Source organism: Lissotriton helveticus, chromosome 5_1 (genome assembly GCF_964261635.1).
Source record: "Lissotriton helveticus chromosome 5_1, aLisHel1.1, whole genome shotgun sequence".
Lineage (NCBI taxonomy): Eukaryota > Metazoa > Chordata > Amphibia > Caudata > Salamandridae > Lissotriton > Lissotriton helveticus.
The window spans coordinates 2,049,861,283-2,049,882,614 of record NC_136065.1 but is presented as its reverse complement, the minus strand read 5'-3'; the positions used below and the strand labels follow the sequence as shown (position 1 = coordinate 2,049,882,614).

At 43.9% G+C, this 21,332-nt stretch overlaps 1 protein-coding gene across 1 annotated transcript in view; it reads left to right on the top strand.

Annotated features, from left to right (window-relative positions):
- LOC144756262 (complement factor B-like) overlaps positions 1-21,332 on the top strand; it is a 285,284-nt gene that overhangs the window by 219,900 nt on the left and 44,052 nt on the right. Inside the window, exons 14-15 of the mRNA XM_078645907.1 lie at positions 4,838-4,917; positions 5,341-5,459. Coding sequence (XP_078502033.1) covers positions 4,838-4,917; positions 5,341-5,459 — 199 coding nt within the window. The remainder of the gene's footprint in view (positions 1-4,837; positions 4,918-5,340; positions 5,460-21,332) is intronic.

Sequence of the window (21,332 nt, the reverse complement as noted above, 5' to 3'; positions counted from 1 at the left end):
TGACTGGTTGTGGTATGAGTTGTTTGAAATGTTGGTATGTATGAAGGTATGAGAGTTTTGTATGATGTTGGTAGGTGGGACTATATTTGTAAATCATCTGGTTTTTAAGAAAAAGCCCCCTGTGGTCTGTTGTTAATGTATTGGGAAAAAAAATTCTCTATGGAATACAATTCATATCTATTTGCTATTATGTGCTGATTTGATCTATTTTGGTCTGGGTGGTTCTAAATATATCAAAAGACCTCCTTGTGAGGCCTATATTTAACGTATCTGGCAGGTATCTTTCTTCTTGTTGTATTTTGCTTTCTCCCCATGGTAATAGTCCAGACCGAACTGCCAAGCCATGTCTTCCCTGGACCGGACACTGTCTTCACTGCGCATGTGGGTTTACTCTGAGGGCGGCCAAACCCACATGCGCAGTGAAGCTCTCTCCGACCCCAGCTGCATTGTTGGTTTGGAGAGAGCAGGCACAGGCTCCCTGTCTGTCCTGAAGTGCAAATCATCTGCGCTCAGCCGCAGGGTAAGCAGGGAGCCGGTGCCTTCTTGCAGCAGAGAGGAGCAGAAGAGCGTGACACGATGCTGGAGGGCAACAGGTATGTTTTTTAAAGTTTTTTTCTATTCGTCTGCATCGTCCCCCATTTCCCCACCTCCCCGACCCCCTCTCCTGCCTCTTTTCCCCGACACAAACCACTCCTGGAGGAATATACAAAGTCCAACTGCCAACTACACCCAGTGATGTGACCCAGGAACAGGCTGCAGGTACCAATTAAGGCAGAAAAGCGCCACCTTTCCTAAAGTATTTACAACAAGGGGTGGTGAGGGACAGAGTCTCTGAATTAAGCAGAATACTCTCACCCTGTCAAGAGATCAGGGCTAGATCCAACACCGTTTTTTAGCTCACTGCACCATCCCAGTTTCAGAACCTGGCTGTATGCAAATTAGTCTGTTCCTGTCCCAGTGCATGATGGGAACAGGGCAAACCAAACTACAAAAGCCAATTCTTACACTGGGAAGGAAACAAGCTTCCGGGGACCGGTTTCTGGCATTACAGCCGTCTTCGGCCTGGCTTGCTTGAATCCTGATGGTGCAATGAGCAAGGGACTCATGTCTGAGTATACCCTTCCACGCTTAGGGTGGACAAAAATATTTACAACAAGGGGTGGTGAGGGACAGAGTCTCTGAATTAAGCAGAATACTCTCACCCTGTCAAGAGATCAGGGCTAGATCCAACACCGTTTTTTAGCTCACTGCACCATCCCAGTTTCAGAACCTGGCTGTATGCAAATTAGTCTGTTCCTGTCCCAGTGCATGATGGGAACAGGGCAAACCAAACTACAAAAGCCAATTCTTACACTGGGAAGGAAACAAGCTTCCGGGGACCGGTTTCTGGCATTACAGCCGTCTTCGGCCTGGCTTGCTTGAATCCTGATGGTGCAATGAGCAAGGGACTCATGTCTGAGTATACCCTTCCACGCTTAGGGTGGACAAAAATATTTACAACAAGGGGTGGTGAGGTCCCCGGAAGCTTGTTTCCTTCCCAGTGTATGAATTGGCTTTTGTAGTCTGGTCTGCCCTGTTCCCATGATGCACTGGGCCAGGGACAGACTAATTTGCATACAGCCAGGTTCTGAAACTGGGATGGTGCAATGAGCTAAAAAACGGTGTTGGATCTAGCCCTAATCTCTTGACTGGGTGAGAGTACTCTGCTTAATTCAGAGACTCTGTCCATCACCACCCCTTGTTGTAAATTATTTTGTCCACCCTAAGCGTGGAAGGGTATACTCAGATGTGAGTCCCTTGCTCATTGCACCATCAGGATTCAAGCAAGCCGGGCCGAAGACGCCTGAAATGGCAGAAACCGGTCCCCGGAAGCTTGTTTCCTTCCCAGTGTAAGAATTGGCTTTTGTAGTCTGGTCTGCCCTGTTCCCATGATGCACTGGGCCAGGGACAGACTAATTTGCATACAGCCAGGTTCTGAAACTGGGATGGTGCAATGAGCTAAAAAACGGTGTTGGATCTAGCCCTGATCTCTTGACTGGGTGAGAGTACTCTGCTTAATTCAGAGACTCTGTCCATCACCACCCCTTTTTGTAAACCTTTCCTAAAGTGGCATTTTTAAAGTTGTAACTTAAAATCCAACTAAAGCATTAAAGAGTGTTTTAAATGACAATTTACCAGACATTAAACATGATATTCCTACCTGCTCCCAATCAAAGATTAGCACGTATTAAATGCACCGAGGCTACCCAATGTTATCCTATGGGAGAGGTGGGTCTCACAGTAGTAAAACATTATTTTAGGGGTTTTTCACAACCTGGACATCGAAACTTAAAAAGTACATCTCCAACCTTTTAATTACAATGCACCTTGCCTTCTGGGCTACCTTAGGCCTACCTCTGGTGTGCCTTATATGCAATAAAAGGGGAGTCTAAGGCCTGGCTATGAGATGTTATTGCCAAGTGAAACTGGCACTTAAAAACTGCATACTGGCTGCACCGGCAGGCCTGGGACATGGTTGAAGGGGCTACTTAAGTGGGTGACACAATAAGTGCTGCCAGACCACAAGTAGCATTTAATTTACAGACCCTGGGCATATGGTATATCACTTTACTAGGGACATCATAAGTAAATTAATTATGCCAATCAGGTGTTAGCCAATTTTACCATGTTTTAGGGAGTGCGCACAAGCATTTTAGCACTGATTAGCAGTGGTAGAGTGCACAGAGTAAAAGACAGTTTTGAGGACAGACCATCCTTAAGCCGGCAGGTCTAACAGTGGGCCGTAAGGAATAGTATTCAGATTTGGGCATTCCACTGTCTGAAACACAATGGAGCAGACATTGCTGTCTTGTTAAAACAATACCCGTATTCCAGAAAGCTTCAACCAGACTATTTCGAGGTTCTACACAAGGGGCATATGATCAATATCACTCTAAGGCACTTATTACGAGTGGCCCATTATTTACAAGTTGCACAGCACAAAAGCACTCCAAAGATAGGGATTTACAAAGGAGAGGCTGAGACACAAGAATACCACACTCAACATACTGGTGGGTAAATTATTCCTCAGAACATAGTGGTACTAGAGTCTTGCAAACTATCTGCCTTACCTTCAAAACCAGGAGAAACTACCCATCAACTTAAGGAAAATGTAACTCAGCACCCACACAAAATATCTTCAGTAATGGAAAAAGTACAGATTCAAATTTGAGCTACAAGATGCACAGACTATAAGAATCATTTTCTTGATAAAACAGATTCTTTATTCATGATTTTTATATTTAAAACATTTATTTTTCTTCTCTGATTTTGCTGTAGGCAATGTGTTTTGTCCAAAAGGACTTCTTCAGGGCTTATTTCCTGAGCTTCCAAAGGCAATGATGGTCTAGAAATGGTATGCTAATAGTTTCCCATCAAATGACAATGCATTGAAGAGCGCAGATTCAGATGAGTCTGATCGTGCAGTGTTCCTGGAATATGAACCATGTATTCAAGCGCACGTTTGTGGCAATCCCAGACTTTTAACGATTACAGAAAGGAGTTTCACAGTCTTTTGGTTTGTAAAGTCTGTGGAATTCAAAACCTCCCAATAGTGGTTCAAGGTAAGAACCTGTCAAATCTGGAGTACGATAGCTCTAACGTTGTAAGAAGAAAAATACATTTTCTAAATGGAAAAATCAAGAACAAATAATCTGTTTTATCAAGAAAAAGGTTCTGGGAGTCTGTTCCTTCCTGTAGTTCAAATGTGAATGTATACTGGATGCCATGATGAATGTTGAGTATTGCACTCTCTTTTAGACTGGCACTCAACACCAGAGAAACGCAAGATCTTACTTGGGAGTGTTTACAAATGGCCATATCACTTCCTAAGCACAAAATTTAAATTCACTACTGATCCCATTATTGGAAAAATACTTCATAGTCATCAAAGATGGAGTACAGTGGTATTTGATGGTTGTGATCTTAGGAATGCAAACATTATATGGCATTAATGTATGACTCCCTGCCTGCATCTTACTGAATGTACTCTGAACTGACATGAGCTGTAGACTGAATACCGGTTATATGTCGTTACTACGAATTCCGTTGCAAGGCATGCCTTTTCCATGCATGCGTTACCACGGAATTCGTTTTCCCTGCATCACCTTTACCACGTCGCTCTTACGTCGTAAAGAGGAAGCGGAAGTTTATTCCGCTTCCTCTCTAACGACGCTGATTTCTTCGGCACGGCTGGTTCATTTTTTTATGGGGGGGGGAGACCCCCCCAACCCCCCTTTTTATTCCTACGCTTTTTTTTATGCGTGGTAAAGACGATCGTTGAAGGCATACGCATTGAAAAGACATTTACGTGGTAAGTACCCCGTTGTAAACGGTACGCGTAGTAATGCCTACGTTGTTAATGATGTTTCCCCTGAAGGCCTTGTTTTCGTTCGGTGGCTGAGAGTATTGTGGATTACTGTGTTATGTCCTTCTATTGCTACTGATATGAGCCTCCTATTTTTGGTTGCTACAGCTGTGTGGTTAATAGAAATATTTGACAAAACCCGCACTTTGCACTGCACTTGTCGCTCTCAAAGTCGGGTCACACTTAGCACAAGCAGTTATACAGTTAATATGTTGGCTCCTTTCTTCTCGTCATGTATGTAAGGTCTCATTTCAGCAGACTCCTATAGCTGACATGAAAACTTCTCCATAAGGTGCAAGAATCTATAAAGAATTGTCTAGATATGTATATAGTTCCCATGACTGTCTCTCACCTCCAGTCATCTGCCTGACACCTCACTCTGCAGTCTGCATCCACCAGGACCCTGTTCTCACATTCACCTTTCTTCTGCAGGCCTATCTGCATCCCGTGCACAGAGGGCACCACCCGAGCTTTGAGGAAAAAAGTTGCACAGACCACCTGCAATGAACACGGTAGGCGTTGTAACAGTAACTTGTGTGGGGTTCGCCTGCACCAATCCGAGACAGTCTATGTGGCAGGGTAGCCATTTTGGTGATGCTGGGTGAGCAAAAAGAGACTTTAAAGCAGCCAGTTAATAACAGAGAAGTTCATTGAATCAGGGGCAATCCAAGGATTGTTTTGCCTTTGATATTGGCAGTCTGTCCTACCTACCACTCTTTTCTGTCCGTGCCTCTGCATATGGCCCTGGCCCTGGCAATGCTTGGCTGCTGCCCCATTCACCTCTCCTCCACAGATCTGCCAAGGGGAGACATCCCTTTTGCTGTGCTTCCCTATTATCATACCTACCTGCATCGTTCCAGAGTGCCAGCCTGGCACAGGGAGGGCAGTGGTATTCTCATAGCTTTAAGTGAGCAATGTTTATTTGTTCCCTGCAGAGGCGACACTGCTGAAGTGGGGGCTCGTCGAAGCCATGTTCATTACACAAGAAACAAACAGGGACACCGGATACGACGAGCTGACCAGAAAAGATGTGACAATTAAAACTGGAGACCAGGTATGGAACAGGTTTTATGGACAAGTGGTACAAGGTAGTGCTGCTCCATCTGTAGCCAGACTTACAATAACTTCGGATGTACATTTGTACTGCCACAGCGTACCACAATGTACCCTAAAGCAAGGCTTTGTGCTCTCACATCTTCCACGTGTGCCATTATTGCTGTTTTCTATTGATTCTGTACTGGCTTGAGTGCATGCACTTGCAGCCTGACTTAAATCAAAGACAAAGTCAGGGGGAATTTAGCAGAGGGTGGACACCTGGTCCATTGGGCACTGTGGAAAAGAGGTGCCCGATGCAGCTCCATGAACTGGATCCATCTCATATTTTCAGGATAAAGATGGTTATATGAAATGTATTTATATATATTCACTCCCTATAAATGAATCTCCTATAAAGAACTTGAAAACCTGATATAAGAAAATGGAAAAACAAAGTTTAGCATCCAGAAATGATAACTTAGACAAAGTCATTCCATAGTACAGTGGATCTTAACCTGGGCTTCACGTCCCCTGGTGGTTTTGCAAACAGTAACAGATTAATGAATCATAGATAAAACATTTTTTTAAAGCTCTGCCAATGTTAGGAATTTGATATAGGGGGCTAAAATTAAGTTGGCTTCCTCAGCATGATTCGTGGGAGCAGCACAATTACATCAAACAGAATACAGTATGTACAATTGGTGGCTGCAATTGAAGGAACGGGTAGGCACTGACAAAATGAAAACATGGATTAGGAGCCAAAAAACAAAGGGATATGCTAAAGTCTAACATATTGCGCCTTCTTTAGACATAAAACGACATTTTGAAAAGCTGTAACATTCCCATTAAAATAAAAACTTCGTCATTGGCATCTTTTTTGTTTGTGAATTTAATAAAATATTTCAGATCTATATGACGTATACTTTTTCTGCATTTTTGTGTATTGTTTCGAGATTCAAATCATAGAAATTGCGTAGGCAGTGGTCCTCAGTTTCCAGTAGTGATTAATGGGGGGTCCACAGAAGTAAAAAGGTTAAGAAGCATTGCTATTGGCAGATGGCATACTGGGGCGTCGGATAAAGTTTTAGGTCTTTGCTTTTTGGTTGAAAAAGTTGGAGGGGGTAGACTGTTTTTCGACCACTTTCTTCTTTTCGTTGTCCTCTCGATTTCCTTATCTCTATGCCTTTTTTTGGGGGTTTTCTTGTAACTGTTAATCCATAATGATTTTTGAGTAATGGGTGTGGGCTCAGCTGGGGAGTCACCGTGGGGGGACTGTCTCCAAGAAGCTGCCAAATCAGCAGCAGCTCATAAAAGGGGATGTTTCCTTCTTCACGAAATGGGGAGGGGGTGGGGCCGCTTAGGGCGAACGGTTGGTGGGGTCGTGTAGACTCTAGTAGGGCAAGAAAAGGTCAACACAATGGCATATAAGAAATTAAGAAGCAAGCTTGTAAACAGAGATAATGGAAAGGAAATGACAAATGAGTACAGAACTTAGGATGTATACAGGGTTGGGTAGTCATAAAGTGGAAGGGAATAATCTTTGTAATGGATTGGATTAAAGGTCTTGCTTGGAATTTCGCAGGCCTTAATATTAGAATTAAGTGGCAACTTGTCTGTGAAGAGCTAAGAACGTATAATCCCCAGATAGTCTTGCTAACAGAGATGCATCTTTCATTTAAGGATCGGAGTCTTCTTAAACACTTGGGGTACGAAACTGTAGTGTGTACGCCACAAGGTACTTCAACGTTGCTATATTAAAGCATAAACGTTTTTCATGTATGATACATAAGACACTGGCTGATCAGAGGGGTAGATGGGCAATTGCACAGTTGGAAATAAGGGGAAAGAAATATGTTTTTTGCTCATTGTACGGGGCTTATATTGAGGATTCTTCTGTTATTGATCTGCTGAACATGGAATTGCTGAATTGGGAGGGGGAGTGGGTGGTAATGAGAGATTTTAAATGTGTTATGGATTATAGTATAGTATAGATACAACTAGACGTGGGGCTACCCATAGAATGCGGAAGGGGCGGGCGGCAATTTTAGAATTGGGGCGGCTCCATTTAATTAGGGATGCATGGAGATACTTGTATACAGCTATCCCAGGGTATACAGGGGTGGACTCTGGAAGGGCAAGAAAAGGTCAACACAATGGCGTATAAGAAATTAAGAAGCAAGCTTGTAAACAGAGATAATGAAAAGGAAATGAGTACAGAAATTAGGATGTATACAAGGTTGGGTAGTCATAAGGTGGAAGGGAATAATCTTTGTAATGGATTGGATTAAAAGTCTTGCTTGGAATTTCGCAGGCCTTAATATTAGAATTAAGTGGCAACTTGTCTGTGAAGAGCTGAGAACGTATAATCCCCAGATAGTCTTGCTAACAGAGATGCATCTTTCATTTAAGTATCGGAGTCTTCTTAAACACTTGGGGTACGAAACTGTAGTGTGTACGTCACAAGGTACTTCAACGTTGCTATATTAAAGCATAAACGTTTTTCATGTATGATACATAAGACACTGGCTGATCAGAGGGGTAGATGGGCAATTGCAGAGTTGGAAATAAGGGGAAAGAAATATGTTTTTTGCTCATTGTACGAGGCTTATATTGAGGATTCTTCTGTTATTGATCTGCTGAACATGGAATTGCTGAATTGATAGGGGGAGTGGGTGGTAATGGGAGATTTTAACTGTGTTATGGATTATAGTATAGTATAGATACAACTAGACGTGGGGCTACCAATAGAATGCGGAAGACACGGGCGGCAATTTTAGAATTGAGGAGGCTCCCTTTAATTAGGGATGCATGGAGATACTTGTATACAGCTATCCCAGGGTATACATCCTATTCTACCTACATAGACTGTATTCTAGAATCGATATGGCATGGGTGTCGGAGCAAATATTATTCTCATCAGATCTGGAAGTATGCCCATGAGTTACATCTGACCATAACCCTAAATTATTGTCATTCAGGACCACAGCTGAAAGTAAGCCACTTAGACCCTTTTCTTTTCATAGATATCTACTCTCAGATGATGAGTATCTGGCTAACATTAGGAAACAGCTTGAATTTTTCTTTAAAGATAATATTGGGTCAGCCTCACGGCTCAGGGAAGGCAGTTATAAGAGGCATAACCCAAATAGTGGTGGTGGCCCATGTTGGTAGTTGGGGTATTGCCACGTCTGGGGTCCTTGGAAATGTGCAGGTCCCTGGTTGGGTGATGGTCCATATCCATACATTGTGTTTGATGGCGTTCTTTGTTGATGATTGGATTGGCGTACCTCTCGGCTGTCGGTTCTAGAATTGCTTCCTGACGAGTAAGTTCTTCTGCATGAGTTGCTGCTGTCGTCAGATGAGTTATTGTCTCCTGAGGGTGTGTAGTCTTCTTTGAGGTAAGGGTATATATTTTCCTTACTAAATCGTGTGATGTCCTTTTGGAGGACCCCAGATGTGGCAATATCCCAACCACCTACATGGGCCACCACCACAAGTTGCTCCCTTCCAACCACACCTTTTTTAGGCAGAGGCTGGGGCAGAGGGCGAGGCAGAAAAAGAAGAGGGATACAGAACAAACCGAAGCAAGTGCATTGGCACGACCAAACACAACAAATGCACATGGAATTGAGGAGCCACCAGGAGATGAAAAATGGATTGTGAACCTCTCGGACCTCACAAGCGTAGAAACCACCGTACTCAAATGGGGATTAGGTTTCGTCCCCACCCCCAAACTGGATTGCGAACTACAAAATCTTTTCAGGAAGATTTGCATTAAAGCCTATTTCGGCAATCAACCTGAATCTCCACCAACAGACACGGGTCTGCGCAAGTCATCCAACTTCACGCCGAACACAAACATGGTCCCTCCGGAAGTCCTCACCTTTGAAAGAGCTGTCCTGTCTCTAACTCAAGTTCTCAAACACATCTAAACTAGAAGCTGAAGCCATTAAAAAACCCTTGCCAATGACCCAGCAATTACCATAAAAGAGGCTGATAAGGGTGAGGCAATAGTGATTATGGAAAAACCAAAGGGGATGATGGACGGAGCGTTGACAATACAAACACTCACCCACAGTCACCTGATCTGGGTTTAATCCATCACCGTTCTTTAGCTCACTCCGCCACCCCAGTTCAGACATGGCCATATGCAAATCAGTCTGACCCTGTGCCTCATGCAATAGTGATTATGGCCACCACGGATTACAGAATCGAATGCCTGTGCCAGCTCGAGAACAACTGCTACTACGCTCCTCTAACATAGGATCCCACTCCTCGTCTACTCAAACACATGAATTGCATGGTCTCAGCGGCCCTCAACCAAGGGTGGATTTCCAAAAATGATGCCGACTTTTTGACTAAAGTAATTTCTACGACTTTTTCTACACTCTGCCCAAAATCCACAAAGGCGTCAAACAGTCCCCTGGGAGACCAATTGTCTCCCAGGGGGCGTCTATCCAGATTCTGTGACCACTTATTTCAACCGTTGGTCTGTACCACACCCACATTCCTCCAAGACACCAGAGATGTCCTAAAACTAATCAAGGAAACCAATGAAGAGGGCTCCCAACCTGATGTTCTCCTAACACTAGATGTAGTGGCCCTCTACACCAACATTCCCCAACAGAACACACTTGAGGTTCCTGACGAGTAAGTTCTTCTGCATGAGTTGCTGCTGTCGTCAGATGAGTTATTGTCTCCTGAGGGTGTGTAGTCTTCTTTGAGGTAAGGGTATATATTTTCCTTACTAAATCGTGTGATGTCCTTTTGGAGGACCCCAGATGTGGCAATATCCCAACCACCTACATGGGCCACCACCACAAGTTGCTCCCTTCCAACCACACCTTTTTTAGGCAGAGGCTGGGGCAGAGGGCGAGGCAGAAAAAGAAGAGGGATACAGAACAAACCGAAGCAAGTGCATTGGCACGACCAAACACAACAAATGCACATGGAATTGAGGAGCCACCAGGAGATGAAAAATGGATTGTGAACCTCTCGGACCTCACAAGCGTAGAAACCACCGTACTCAAATGGGGATTAGGTTTCGTCCCCACCCCCAAACTGGATTGCGAACTACAAAATCTTTTCAGGAAGATTTGCATTAAAGCCTATTTCGGCAATCAACCTGAATCTCCACCAACAGACACGGGTCTGCGCAAGTCATCCAACTTCACGCCGAACACAAACATGGTCCCTCCGGAAGTCCTCACCTTTGAAAGAGCTGTCCTGTCTCTAACTCAAGTTCTCAAACACATCTAAACTAGAAGCTGAAGCCATTAAAAAACCCTTGCCAATGACCCAGCAATTACCATAAAAGAGGCTGATAAGGGTGAGGCAATAGTGATTATGGAAAAACCAAAGGGGATGATGGACGGAGCGTTGACAATACAAACACTCACCCACAGTCACCTGATCTGGGTTTAATCCATCACCGTTCTTTAGCTCACTCTGCCACCCCAGTTCAGACATGGCCATATGCAAATCAGTCTGACCCTGTGCCTCATGCAATAGTGATTATGGCCACCACGGATTACAGAATCGAATGCCTGTGCCAGCTCGAGAACAACTGCTACTACGCTCCTCTAACATAGGATCCCACTCCTCGTCTACTCAAACACATGAATTGCATGGTCTCAGCGGCCCTCAACCAAGGGTGGATTTCCAAAAATGATGCAGACTTTTTGACTAAAGTAATTTCTACGACTTTTTCTACACTCTGCCCAAAATCCACAAAGGCGTCAAACAGTCCCCTGGGAGACCAATTGTCTCCCAGGGGGCGTCTATCCAGATTCTGTGACCACTTATTTCAACCGTTGGTCTGTACCACACCCACATTCCTCCAAGACACCAGAGATGTCCTAAAACTAATCAAGGAAACCAATGAAGAGGGCTCCCAACCTGATGTTCTCCTAACACTAGATGTAGTGGCCCTCTACACCAACATTCCCCAACAGAACACACTTGAGGTTGTGGAAAAAATACTTCACAGCAACCCATGGTCCTCGCCTACCCCAATGAGCTTTGTCATGGAATGTGCACACATTGTGTGGACTGAGAACGCTTTTCATTTGAAGGATCGCCTTTTCCACCAGATCCAGGGTACATCCATGGGCAGTATCTTCACCCCGAGTCTGGCGTGTTTATACATGTCGGACTTTGAGGCAGGCAGGGTATGTGCTCACCGACTCCAACGCCTATTTAGACAATGTCGAACTGTGGCGTTGCTATATAGACAACATCCTGGTCGTCTGGAAGGGCAATGCCAACGAGATTCCTGCCTTCCTACTTCGATCAATAGTCTCAAACCCTACTTAAAATTTACAGCTAACAGTTCAGAACAAGAACTTCACTTCCTTGACCTGCTGATCATCAAAAAACAAGACAAACTGGATACCATCACTTATAAAAAACCTACCAACAGTCATTGTCCAGTACTCTACCAAAGTTTCCAACCCAAGGCTCTCAGAGAGAACCTACCTTACGCTAAGTTTTCACGTATGCGTAGAAACTGCAGTAACGTGGCGGATTACAAAAGACAAGTGTCAGAATTAAGTATGCACCTAGCTGAGAGACAATACCCACCCAGCACAATAAATAATGCCCAGAAAAGAGCTTGTAACACACTCATGTTGGCCATACTGGAAACACATGCCAAACCTAAGTCTGATCTCATTACATGTGTCACAACTTACACATCTGAATCAAATATGTTAAAAAGGGTCGTCAACAAACATTGGAAAATACTCCAGATAGGAGAATTATCTCTGAGCAAGCCTAGGTAGGCATTCAAACGTACCTCAAACATCAAAGACCTACTCATCAACACAAGACCAAAAAGAAATACACCCTCAGCCCCTAATACACTATGGAACCTTCCACCAGTTACGGGACATTATCCTTGTTGACAATGTATAGACTGTCCCCTCACCTCAGCAACCAAAACCAATCCATTAACCAACAACTGAACATGGAATCAAAACAGGCATACCAACTGTGAAATAGGCAATTGTGTTAATCTAATCACTTGCCCTTGTCACCTTCAGTATATAGGGATGACGACACGTCCGGTGAAAACAAGAATCCCTTAACATAAAAGTAACATCAGGTGCAGAAAGACCAATACCAGGATGTGTGCACACTATGTTGAACAAAACTATACACCAAATGACCTACACTGGACCATCCTTGAAGCTTTCCCCGACATCATTAAAGAAGATTTATTTAGGAAGGAACAATATTGGGTTTTCAAACTGAAAATGCACAACAGGGGGCTCAACGATCATATCCCATGGGCGGAACTGAACCATTAGGGATGACCATGCCAATAATCCTCACTTTCCAATATCCCCCACATTACCCCTGTTCATGTACAATACCTTAACCTAAACACATACCCCTCACTTGAGTTAGCAACTAGTGCCAATGATGCCCAACCCAACTGGCAAGTGCCATGTCACGTACCAAACAACAAGACCACAGAGTACTTGGCACGCTCTGTATTACTTCCTGCCTTTCCTCTATAACACACACTGGTTATAACCTCTGTACCATCACTAAGCACCGCTAAATTTCTTGAATGAGTTTTAAACACCGACCTGTTCCATAACATCCCAAGCGCCAAATATTGGAACTAGACACTATCCCAAAATTGCCCACATAATGTTGTCCAGATTCAAATACAACAGTTAATCTCAGCACTTGACAAAACTGGAATTGTGCTTACACACTTCCACCTGTTCATAAAACTCTTAGAGCCGAATGAGGCCATTGAACAAGATGGCACATGTAGTGTCCGATACACTTGGTTCAATAAAGCTAACTTGAGAAATTCACACCCAAGATGGCCGCGCCGTTTATCTCGCCAGCCTATGCATGCCTCACATGTCTCAATAAAAGGCAGAACCTGGAAGGAACCAGCATGGGGCCACGAGCAATGGTTAGGATTCACAGCTTGTTGTCTGCCACCCGATGTGAGTATCTCATCGATATCTGGAATTCCGGTAAGCAATAACTGCACGTCCTTGCTACATTCCTACTCTCTCCAGAGCCTTGGAGCAACAGCATGATCTGCTTCCCCCGTCAGGCTTAGGCTACAGTACTAGGGGTGAGTTTTCTTCCATCGCTTTTCCTTTCCAGGCATAGTATACCAAAATGATCTATTTGATATAGTGGAAACACACGCACGCAAACACTGGCATTTTTAATCAGCATATAGCATATGCATATAGCTATGAGAGCATATTTATTTAAGAAGTTTTATATAGCGCTGGCTCCACCCGGGGGTATCAGAGCGCTTTACATTTACATTTACATGTTTACATTTACAGAGCAATTGAATAATAAATGAAGCAATTATACATGGTGGACTAAAAGAGTCAATAGAGCAATACAGACAATGATAGTATAAAGGTGCATAAGGGTAGGTTCAGTGGTCATAACGCAGGGGGGATTGAGTCTGTACGAAGGAGAGGAAAAGGAAAAGTTTGGATGGAAAAAGAGGGAAGTAGGGGGGAGGAGGGTCAGGATGGGGAGTGTGAGGAGCGAGGGGGAAAGCAAAGGAGTTTAAGGGAGGAGGGGGTGGATAGAACAGGAATGATAGGAGAAGGATTTATGTACCCCAGTATTTGTTGAGCAGGTGAATTTTAAGGCCTTTTTTGAAACTAATATAGGAATGGGTACATTCCTATATTCTTTCTATATTTCATTCCTATATTCATATATAGTTCTTTGGGGAGGGCATTCCAAATGCTAGGGGCCTTTCCAGAGAAGGAGCGTGACTGGGAGGCTTTTTTTTAACAGCTGGGGGACAAGAAGAAGAGAGCTTGTGCTTCTCAACGTCTGGGCGCAACCTGCTTTTGTGAGTTTGTTGGAGAGGTAGATTGGTGTCTGTTGATAAAGGGCTTTGTATGTAATACAGGGGATTTTATAGGAGGATCAGCCTTCAATGGGAAGCCATGTGAGGTCCTTTATGGCAGGTGAAATGTGTTTGGAACGCTTACCGTCAGTTGTAAGCATGGCCGCTAAGTGGAGAACAGATTTGAGGGGGGTATTATACCAATACGATCCATTTGATATAGTGGTAACACGTGCACGCAACCACTGACACTTTTTAAGCCACATATAGCAATGAGAGCGCCATCACTGTATACCGGCATTTGAATACCTAGTGACCGCCCGGTCTAAGCCAATTTCCATTTGTATTTTTAAAGCCCGGCATTAGTCATGCAAGGACCACAAAATTGGGTCGCAGAGGTATACCCCTCAAACAATCTACATCAGCATAGGCCTGTTCCTCACTGCATGCATGGTCCTCTTGCATGACCACTAAGACTGGCAATCAGCATCTGCTTAAAAAGCCAGGCTAAGCTGGACATGCTGGATACCAAACACACATACAATTACTAATTACTTCCTGCCTAATTATGCTCGAACTGGCAATTGTAAACTAGTGTGATGCACAAGTCATTTGTCCTCCTGACCACCGTGATTGATATTTGCAGATCACACTAATGTACCCCTTAAGCTTCTGCTACACTGGAGCACATTGATCTGCAACAAGCAAGCTAAAATCTACTAAGTCACACATGCATGTGCATGCTTCATTACAGTTTAATTAAAGCTGGCATTATTACTGTTGATGGAGGACGATGACACACATTCCTGTTTTTAATGTCTACTTGGTTGTCCTCCTTTTGTTTTCTCTTTCTCCCCTTCTCACCAGGTCTACAGTACGCCAGTACTAGCCTGCTAGCGTACCCCCTACCGAGTCTGGCAACTAATTAATAATTATAGACCCAGACGGTAGTCCACCACTCACAATTTAGTTTCTTCTTGTCCTGATGAAGTGCCAGATGACCCATTAGGGGTAAATAGGGCACAAAACATGTTGACCAACTACACTTTAGCAGCCCTTTAGGAACATTACATCCACTTAGGGCTTCCACACTTTTTAATGAGGCTCGAGCTACCTTAATATTAAAACTAAGTCAGAGTAGGATTGCTCCTGACCTTTTTAACTTTACTTACCCGTGCACTACTCAGCCCTGACACCCGCACGGACCCTATGGCTTCTTCAAAAGATCTCCGACAAAGAGCCCCGTTTACGGGCATTGTAGCGCCGCCCCGACGAGGAGCAAGGCCCAATGATTAAGCATGACATCCTCCGGGGTGTGTGAGGGCATCACGAAGAAAGACCTCCCTTTCCCCACACATCCAGTTAGGAACTGCACACCCCTCTGATACACATATCCCATTCACAACCACAAGAGATTCTAGAACAATTTCCCAGCTATTACCAAAAGATATATACCCCAACTATCGCACCAAAAGTGGAAGACATACAACGGTATCTTCAGGGTATATATTTAGCAACTATGAGTGAAAAGACATCAGCTATATTAGAAAAGGATATCTCAAAGGAAAGCAATATCCACCCTGTCATCTGGTAAGTCGCCTGGGGAAGATTTTATACCCATCAAATTTTATAAGCTTTTTAAAGACGTTTTGTCCCTGCCGCTCAGCTTGGTTATACAATGTATTGGTACAAGTGGAAAGATAGCAGAGTCATGGAATATGACCCTGATAGTCTCCTTTCTAAAAAAGGATAAACCACCTGACGAATTCGGCTCGTACCGGCCAATCTCGCTTATCAACGCTGACGCTAATATATTCGCAAAAATACTTGCGAATCGTCTTGCCCCAGTTATGCTGGGGCTAGTATCTCTTCATCAACATGGTTTCATTCAAGGTAGGGATACTACAGCCCACATTAACATGGTGGTTGGAGCTTTCGATATGGCAGGAAAGATGACAATCCCTCTTGATATGGTACTTTTAGACCCCAAAAAGGCTTTCGATAGGGTGGGTTAGGATTTCTTGTGGGTTATACTTGCAATGTTTGGTGTTAAGGGACAATATAAACAATGGATACAAGCTCTATATAACAAACCTCAAGCTAAACTAGTATATTTAGGTCTACAGTCATTAACTTTCTCGATCCTCTGCGGTACTAAGCAGGGCTGTTCTCTATCGCCTTTGCTACTTGCTTTATATTTTGAGGCCTTTATTTGTGCTTTGCAGCTTAACTCTCAAATTACGCCATTAGTCTCAGGTGCAATGCCGCTCAAGGTTATCGACTATGCAGACAATATTGCGTTTTAACAGTGGAACCAGCAAGAGCGGTTAAGGTCATTGAAGACGAAGCAGCCAAGTTTGGCCTTATTTCAGGGTATAAACTAAACGTTAAAAAAACACAAACACTTCTTAATTTTAAAGCTGAAAAATCAATTCATGAGGTTTGTTCTGTGGCTACCTACTGATGGTTAAGCTATCTGCACAGATGGATAGGATATTCTCTTTAAACTATGAATCTTTAATGAAAGATACAGCTAGACCATAAAGAATTGGCATAAATTGCCTATAGGTTTTATTGGCGATCCAATATTATTAAAATGAAGATACTACCCACATTTTTGTACCTATTTGGATCCATTCCATGCGGGTTCCTAACTCTTTTTTAAGAGATTGGAAGCTGTTTTAAGCAACTTTATGTGGGGCTATAGAAAAGCCTGGTGAGCAATAGACTTGCTAAAACTTCCATATAAGCAGGGAGGGCTGGATTTTCCTGATTTTAAAATGCATTTTTGGTCTGCTTTTGCTGGGCGCTTTAGCAGCCTCCTAATTCCTGCATATATGATTTTTTTTTAATCAATTCAAGCTGGGTGATGATAGCAGCATGAATCTATATAGAATTGATGACCCGAATTACTTTAAAAGAGTCAAGTTTAAGACTATACGAGATACTATATATATATATATATATATGAAAGCTCCAAAGTTGCCCAGCTGGCAGGGGGCACTCATGGAATCAGCAATGCCCTGTTGACTGTGAGACTCAAGGATTGCAGCCTAACGCGTTTCAATAAAATCTTCCTCAGAGGCCGTTTTCATGTGTAAAATGGCATGAAGCGCCACACCTTTAATTTCGACTGCTACCTCCTGATAGGTTGCCGCTCACAGGGCGGTTACTGCAGTGTCCCACAGCATTGTGGTATTAGTAGTGCGGCGCTGATAGTACCTTGATAGGTGCCATTCGACTCATGTCCACTGATTCATGCCCTGGATGGGCTCCCAGAGTATCAGAGTCTATATTTCGGCGCTGATCCCATCGTTTGCGAGCTGCGCAGGATGACAGCTCGCCGACCCGCTTCACTTCTCACGGCGGTGCCTCCCTCGCGGCAGGGCCTGCCGCGTTAATATGAAAGCTCCAAAGTTGCCCAGCTGGCAGGGGGCACTCATGGAATCAGCAATGCCCTGTTGACTGTGAGACTCAAGGATTGCAGCCTAACGCGTTTCAATAAAATCTTCCTCAGAGGCCGTTTTCATGTGTAAAATGGCATGAAGCGCCACACCTTTAATTTCGACTGCTACCTCCTGATAGGTTGCCGCTCACAGGGCGGTTACTGCAGTGTCCCACAGCATTGTGGTATTAGTAGTGCGGCGCTGATAGTACCTTGATAGGTGCCATTCGACTCATGTCCACTGATTCATGCCCTGGATGGGCTCCCAGAGTATCAGAGTCTATATTTCGGCGCTGATCCCATCGTTTGCGAGCTGCGCAGGATGACAGCTCGCCGACCCGCTTCACTTCTCACGGCGGTGCCTCCCTCGCGGCAGGGTCTGCCGCGTTAATATGAAAGCTCCAAAGTTGCCCAGCTGGCAGGGGGCACTCATGGAATCAGCAATGCCCTGTTGACTGTGAGACTCAAGGATTGCAGCCTAACGCGTTTCAATAAAATCTTCCTCAGAGGCCGTTTTCATGTGTAAAATGGCATGAAGCGCCACACCTTTAATTTCGACTGCTACCTCCTGATAGGTTGCCGCTCACAGGGCGGTTACTGCAGTGTCCCACAGCATTGTGGTATTAGTAGTGCGGCGCTGATAGTACCTTGATAGGTGCCATTCGACTCATGTCCACTGATTCATGCCCTGGATGGGCTCCCAGAGTATCAGAGTCTATATTTCGGCGCTGATCCCATCGTTTGCGAGCTGCGCAGGATGACAGCTCGCCGACCCGCTTCACTTCTCACGGCGGTGCCTCCCTCGCGGCAGGGCCTGCCGCGTTAATATGAAAGCTCCAAAGTTGCCCAGCTGGCAGGGGGCACTCATGGAATCAGCAATGCCCTGTTGACTGTGAGACTCAAGGATTGCAGCCTAACGCGTTTCAATAAAATCTTCCTCAGAGGCCGTTTTCATGTGTAAAATGGCATGAAGCGCCACACCTTTAATTTCGACTGCTACCTCCTGATAGGTTGCCGCTCACAGGGCGGTTACTGCAGTGTCCCACAGCATTGTGGTATTAGTAGTGCGGCGCTGATAGTACCTTGATAGGTGCCATTCGACTCATGTCCACTGATTCATGCCCTGGATGGGCTCCCAGAGTATCAGAGTCTATATTTCGGCGCTGATCCCATCGTTTGCGAGCTGCGCAGGATGACAGCTCGCCGACCCGCTTCACTTCTCACGGCGGTGCCTCCCTCGCGGCAGGGCCTGCCGCGTTAATATGAAAGCTCCAAAGTTGCCCAGCTGGCAGGGGGCACTCATGGAATCAGCAATGCCCTGTTGACTGTGAGACTCAAGGATTGCAGCCTAACGCGTTTCAATAAAATCTTTTTCATATATATATATAGATATAGATATATAGTGTGCTATATTATATAAATGTAATATATTGTTTTATTATGATAAACTTCCCCTATGGGGCAATCCACTATTCCCGGAGGTGTTCCAAGATGCCGTTAGTAAATGTGGGTTAGGTATGGGATTATCTGTCTTGGGGATATATTTGATCATAATGGTTTTGTATCCTTCAGGAACTTGCAGTTGCAGTATAAGTTACCAGAACATATGTTTTTCAAATATCTTCAAATTGGGGATTATTTCTTGATACATTTAACCCTGATAAAAACGTCTAACTCTGAGATATAGTATTGCTTGCATAGTGAGAAGACACAATCTTTGATAAGCCACATGTATAAATGCTTCAATAATTATAGACAAAGGGCTTGCGAAAGATTGGCGGAGCGCTGGAGCAAGACTTTGAAGATAGGGGGGGTCACACCTTTTGCGATCCAACAAGCATTAAGTATTATCGATGACTCAGTACATTCTATCAATTTGCGGCTACAGCAATTCCAAACTATGTTTGTTGTACTATACGCCAGGAAAAATTGCTAAATGGGCTCCGCTTGGTTTAATTAATGATTGGCAGAAATGTCCTAGATGTAATTTGTATGCGGCTAACATAACGCATATGTTTGAAACATGCCCAGAATTAGAGATATTTTGGCAGCAGGTGGGTCAAGTATTCTCTCAGAGATTGGGGATAGACTCACCAATTACGGTTATGGAAATTATGATTGGTTTTAAGAATACGAATCACAGACTCACCCGGTTATCTTCAATACTATTGGTTGCCGCTAGGCTGGCAATTGCCCGGGTATGGATTGCTCCAAAACCTTCTTCTATAAGTGATTGGTGGATGCTGGTTAGGGAAACGTATGAAATGGAACATGCACTGGCAAAAGTAAGAGGTTTCTGCTTTCTGACAAAATTAAATGCAATATGGGGGCATTTATTTTAGAAGTAAGTCTATGTGAATGTAACTGTGTCTGATCTTGATAGCTGTTATGTTTTGGCAATCTGTTGCTGCTTAATGATGTATGTCATCCTGCTTTTAGTTTTCAAGTCATGTTCTCTGTTTTTCTTTATGTAATAATGTGATGAGTTTTTTGCCCTCTTGTTGACAAATAAAAAGAGTTTTAAAAAAAAGAAGTATTACTATAGGGCTCACTCTATTCTTACAACAATTTCATCAAAAACATCAGGTCAGAATTGTCTATGCCAGGTGGAGAGTTCATGCATAGGAGTTAGCAGGTTGTTGAGTTGGCAGGTGGTAAGATGGTTCTTCATTGTAGTTTTGAACACTTTAGGAGAGTCAGCTACCCATATAATTCTTGAATGAGAGTTACAGATTTTTAGGATGTGGTCTGTGAAGGAGCTCTTCACTAGATTTGTTTATATGCGTGGGGGTGCCCAGTAGTAGAGAATGCTTCCCTCTTAGTGTTTTGCTTACTCCAGAGATGTTAAAGAAAGGTTACTTACCCACTAACTATTAATTTAATTAATTTTCTATATTTGTAGAGCGCCTGGTTACGCCCACTGGTGGGTACCCGTGCTATTAAAGACCGCTAATCATCCTTTAGAATGTTGTATTGTCAGCTCAAGTGCTATTTTATTCTTGTGTATACAACCAGGTATTTAGTTTTTTTCGGAAAAGTTTCTCCGATGATTCCCCCCTCAGGGCCAAAGGAAGGGAGTTCCAGCTTTTTGCTGCCGGATAGCCGAAGGAGCGTGCTCCCATTCGTGCCCTCCTAATCCTCGGTACTTTCATCAGATGTGTCCCTGTGGATATCAGTTGTCTTCCTGTCTCGTAAGAAGTCTTCCGGTCATTAAGGTACAGTGGACTGGACACCTGCCATGCAAGATTCGATGTCCAGTGCACAGGGCCTTAAATGTGATTCGTTTCTGTATCGGTAACCAATGCAATGAATTTAGTGCATTCTTTGAGGATGCTCTCTTTGGCAGATTCAGAACAAGACGTGCTGCCGCATTCTGGACATACTGAATCTTTTAGCCCTTTTTTGTTAGCACCAAGGTACAGCAAGTTTCCATAATCCAGCCTGGAAGTGACTAGTGCATGAGTCAAGGTCTTTCTTGGGTAGGATATCTAGGGTCTTCCTCAATATTCTTAGGATTCCAAAGCATCTGCCTGTCACCCATTTGATTTGGGTCTCAAAAGATAGTATCTGGTCAATCCATATCCCCAGGTTAT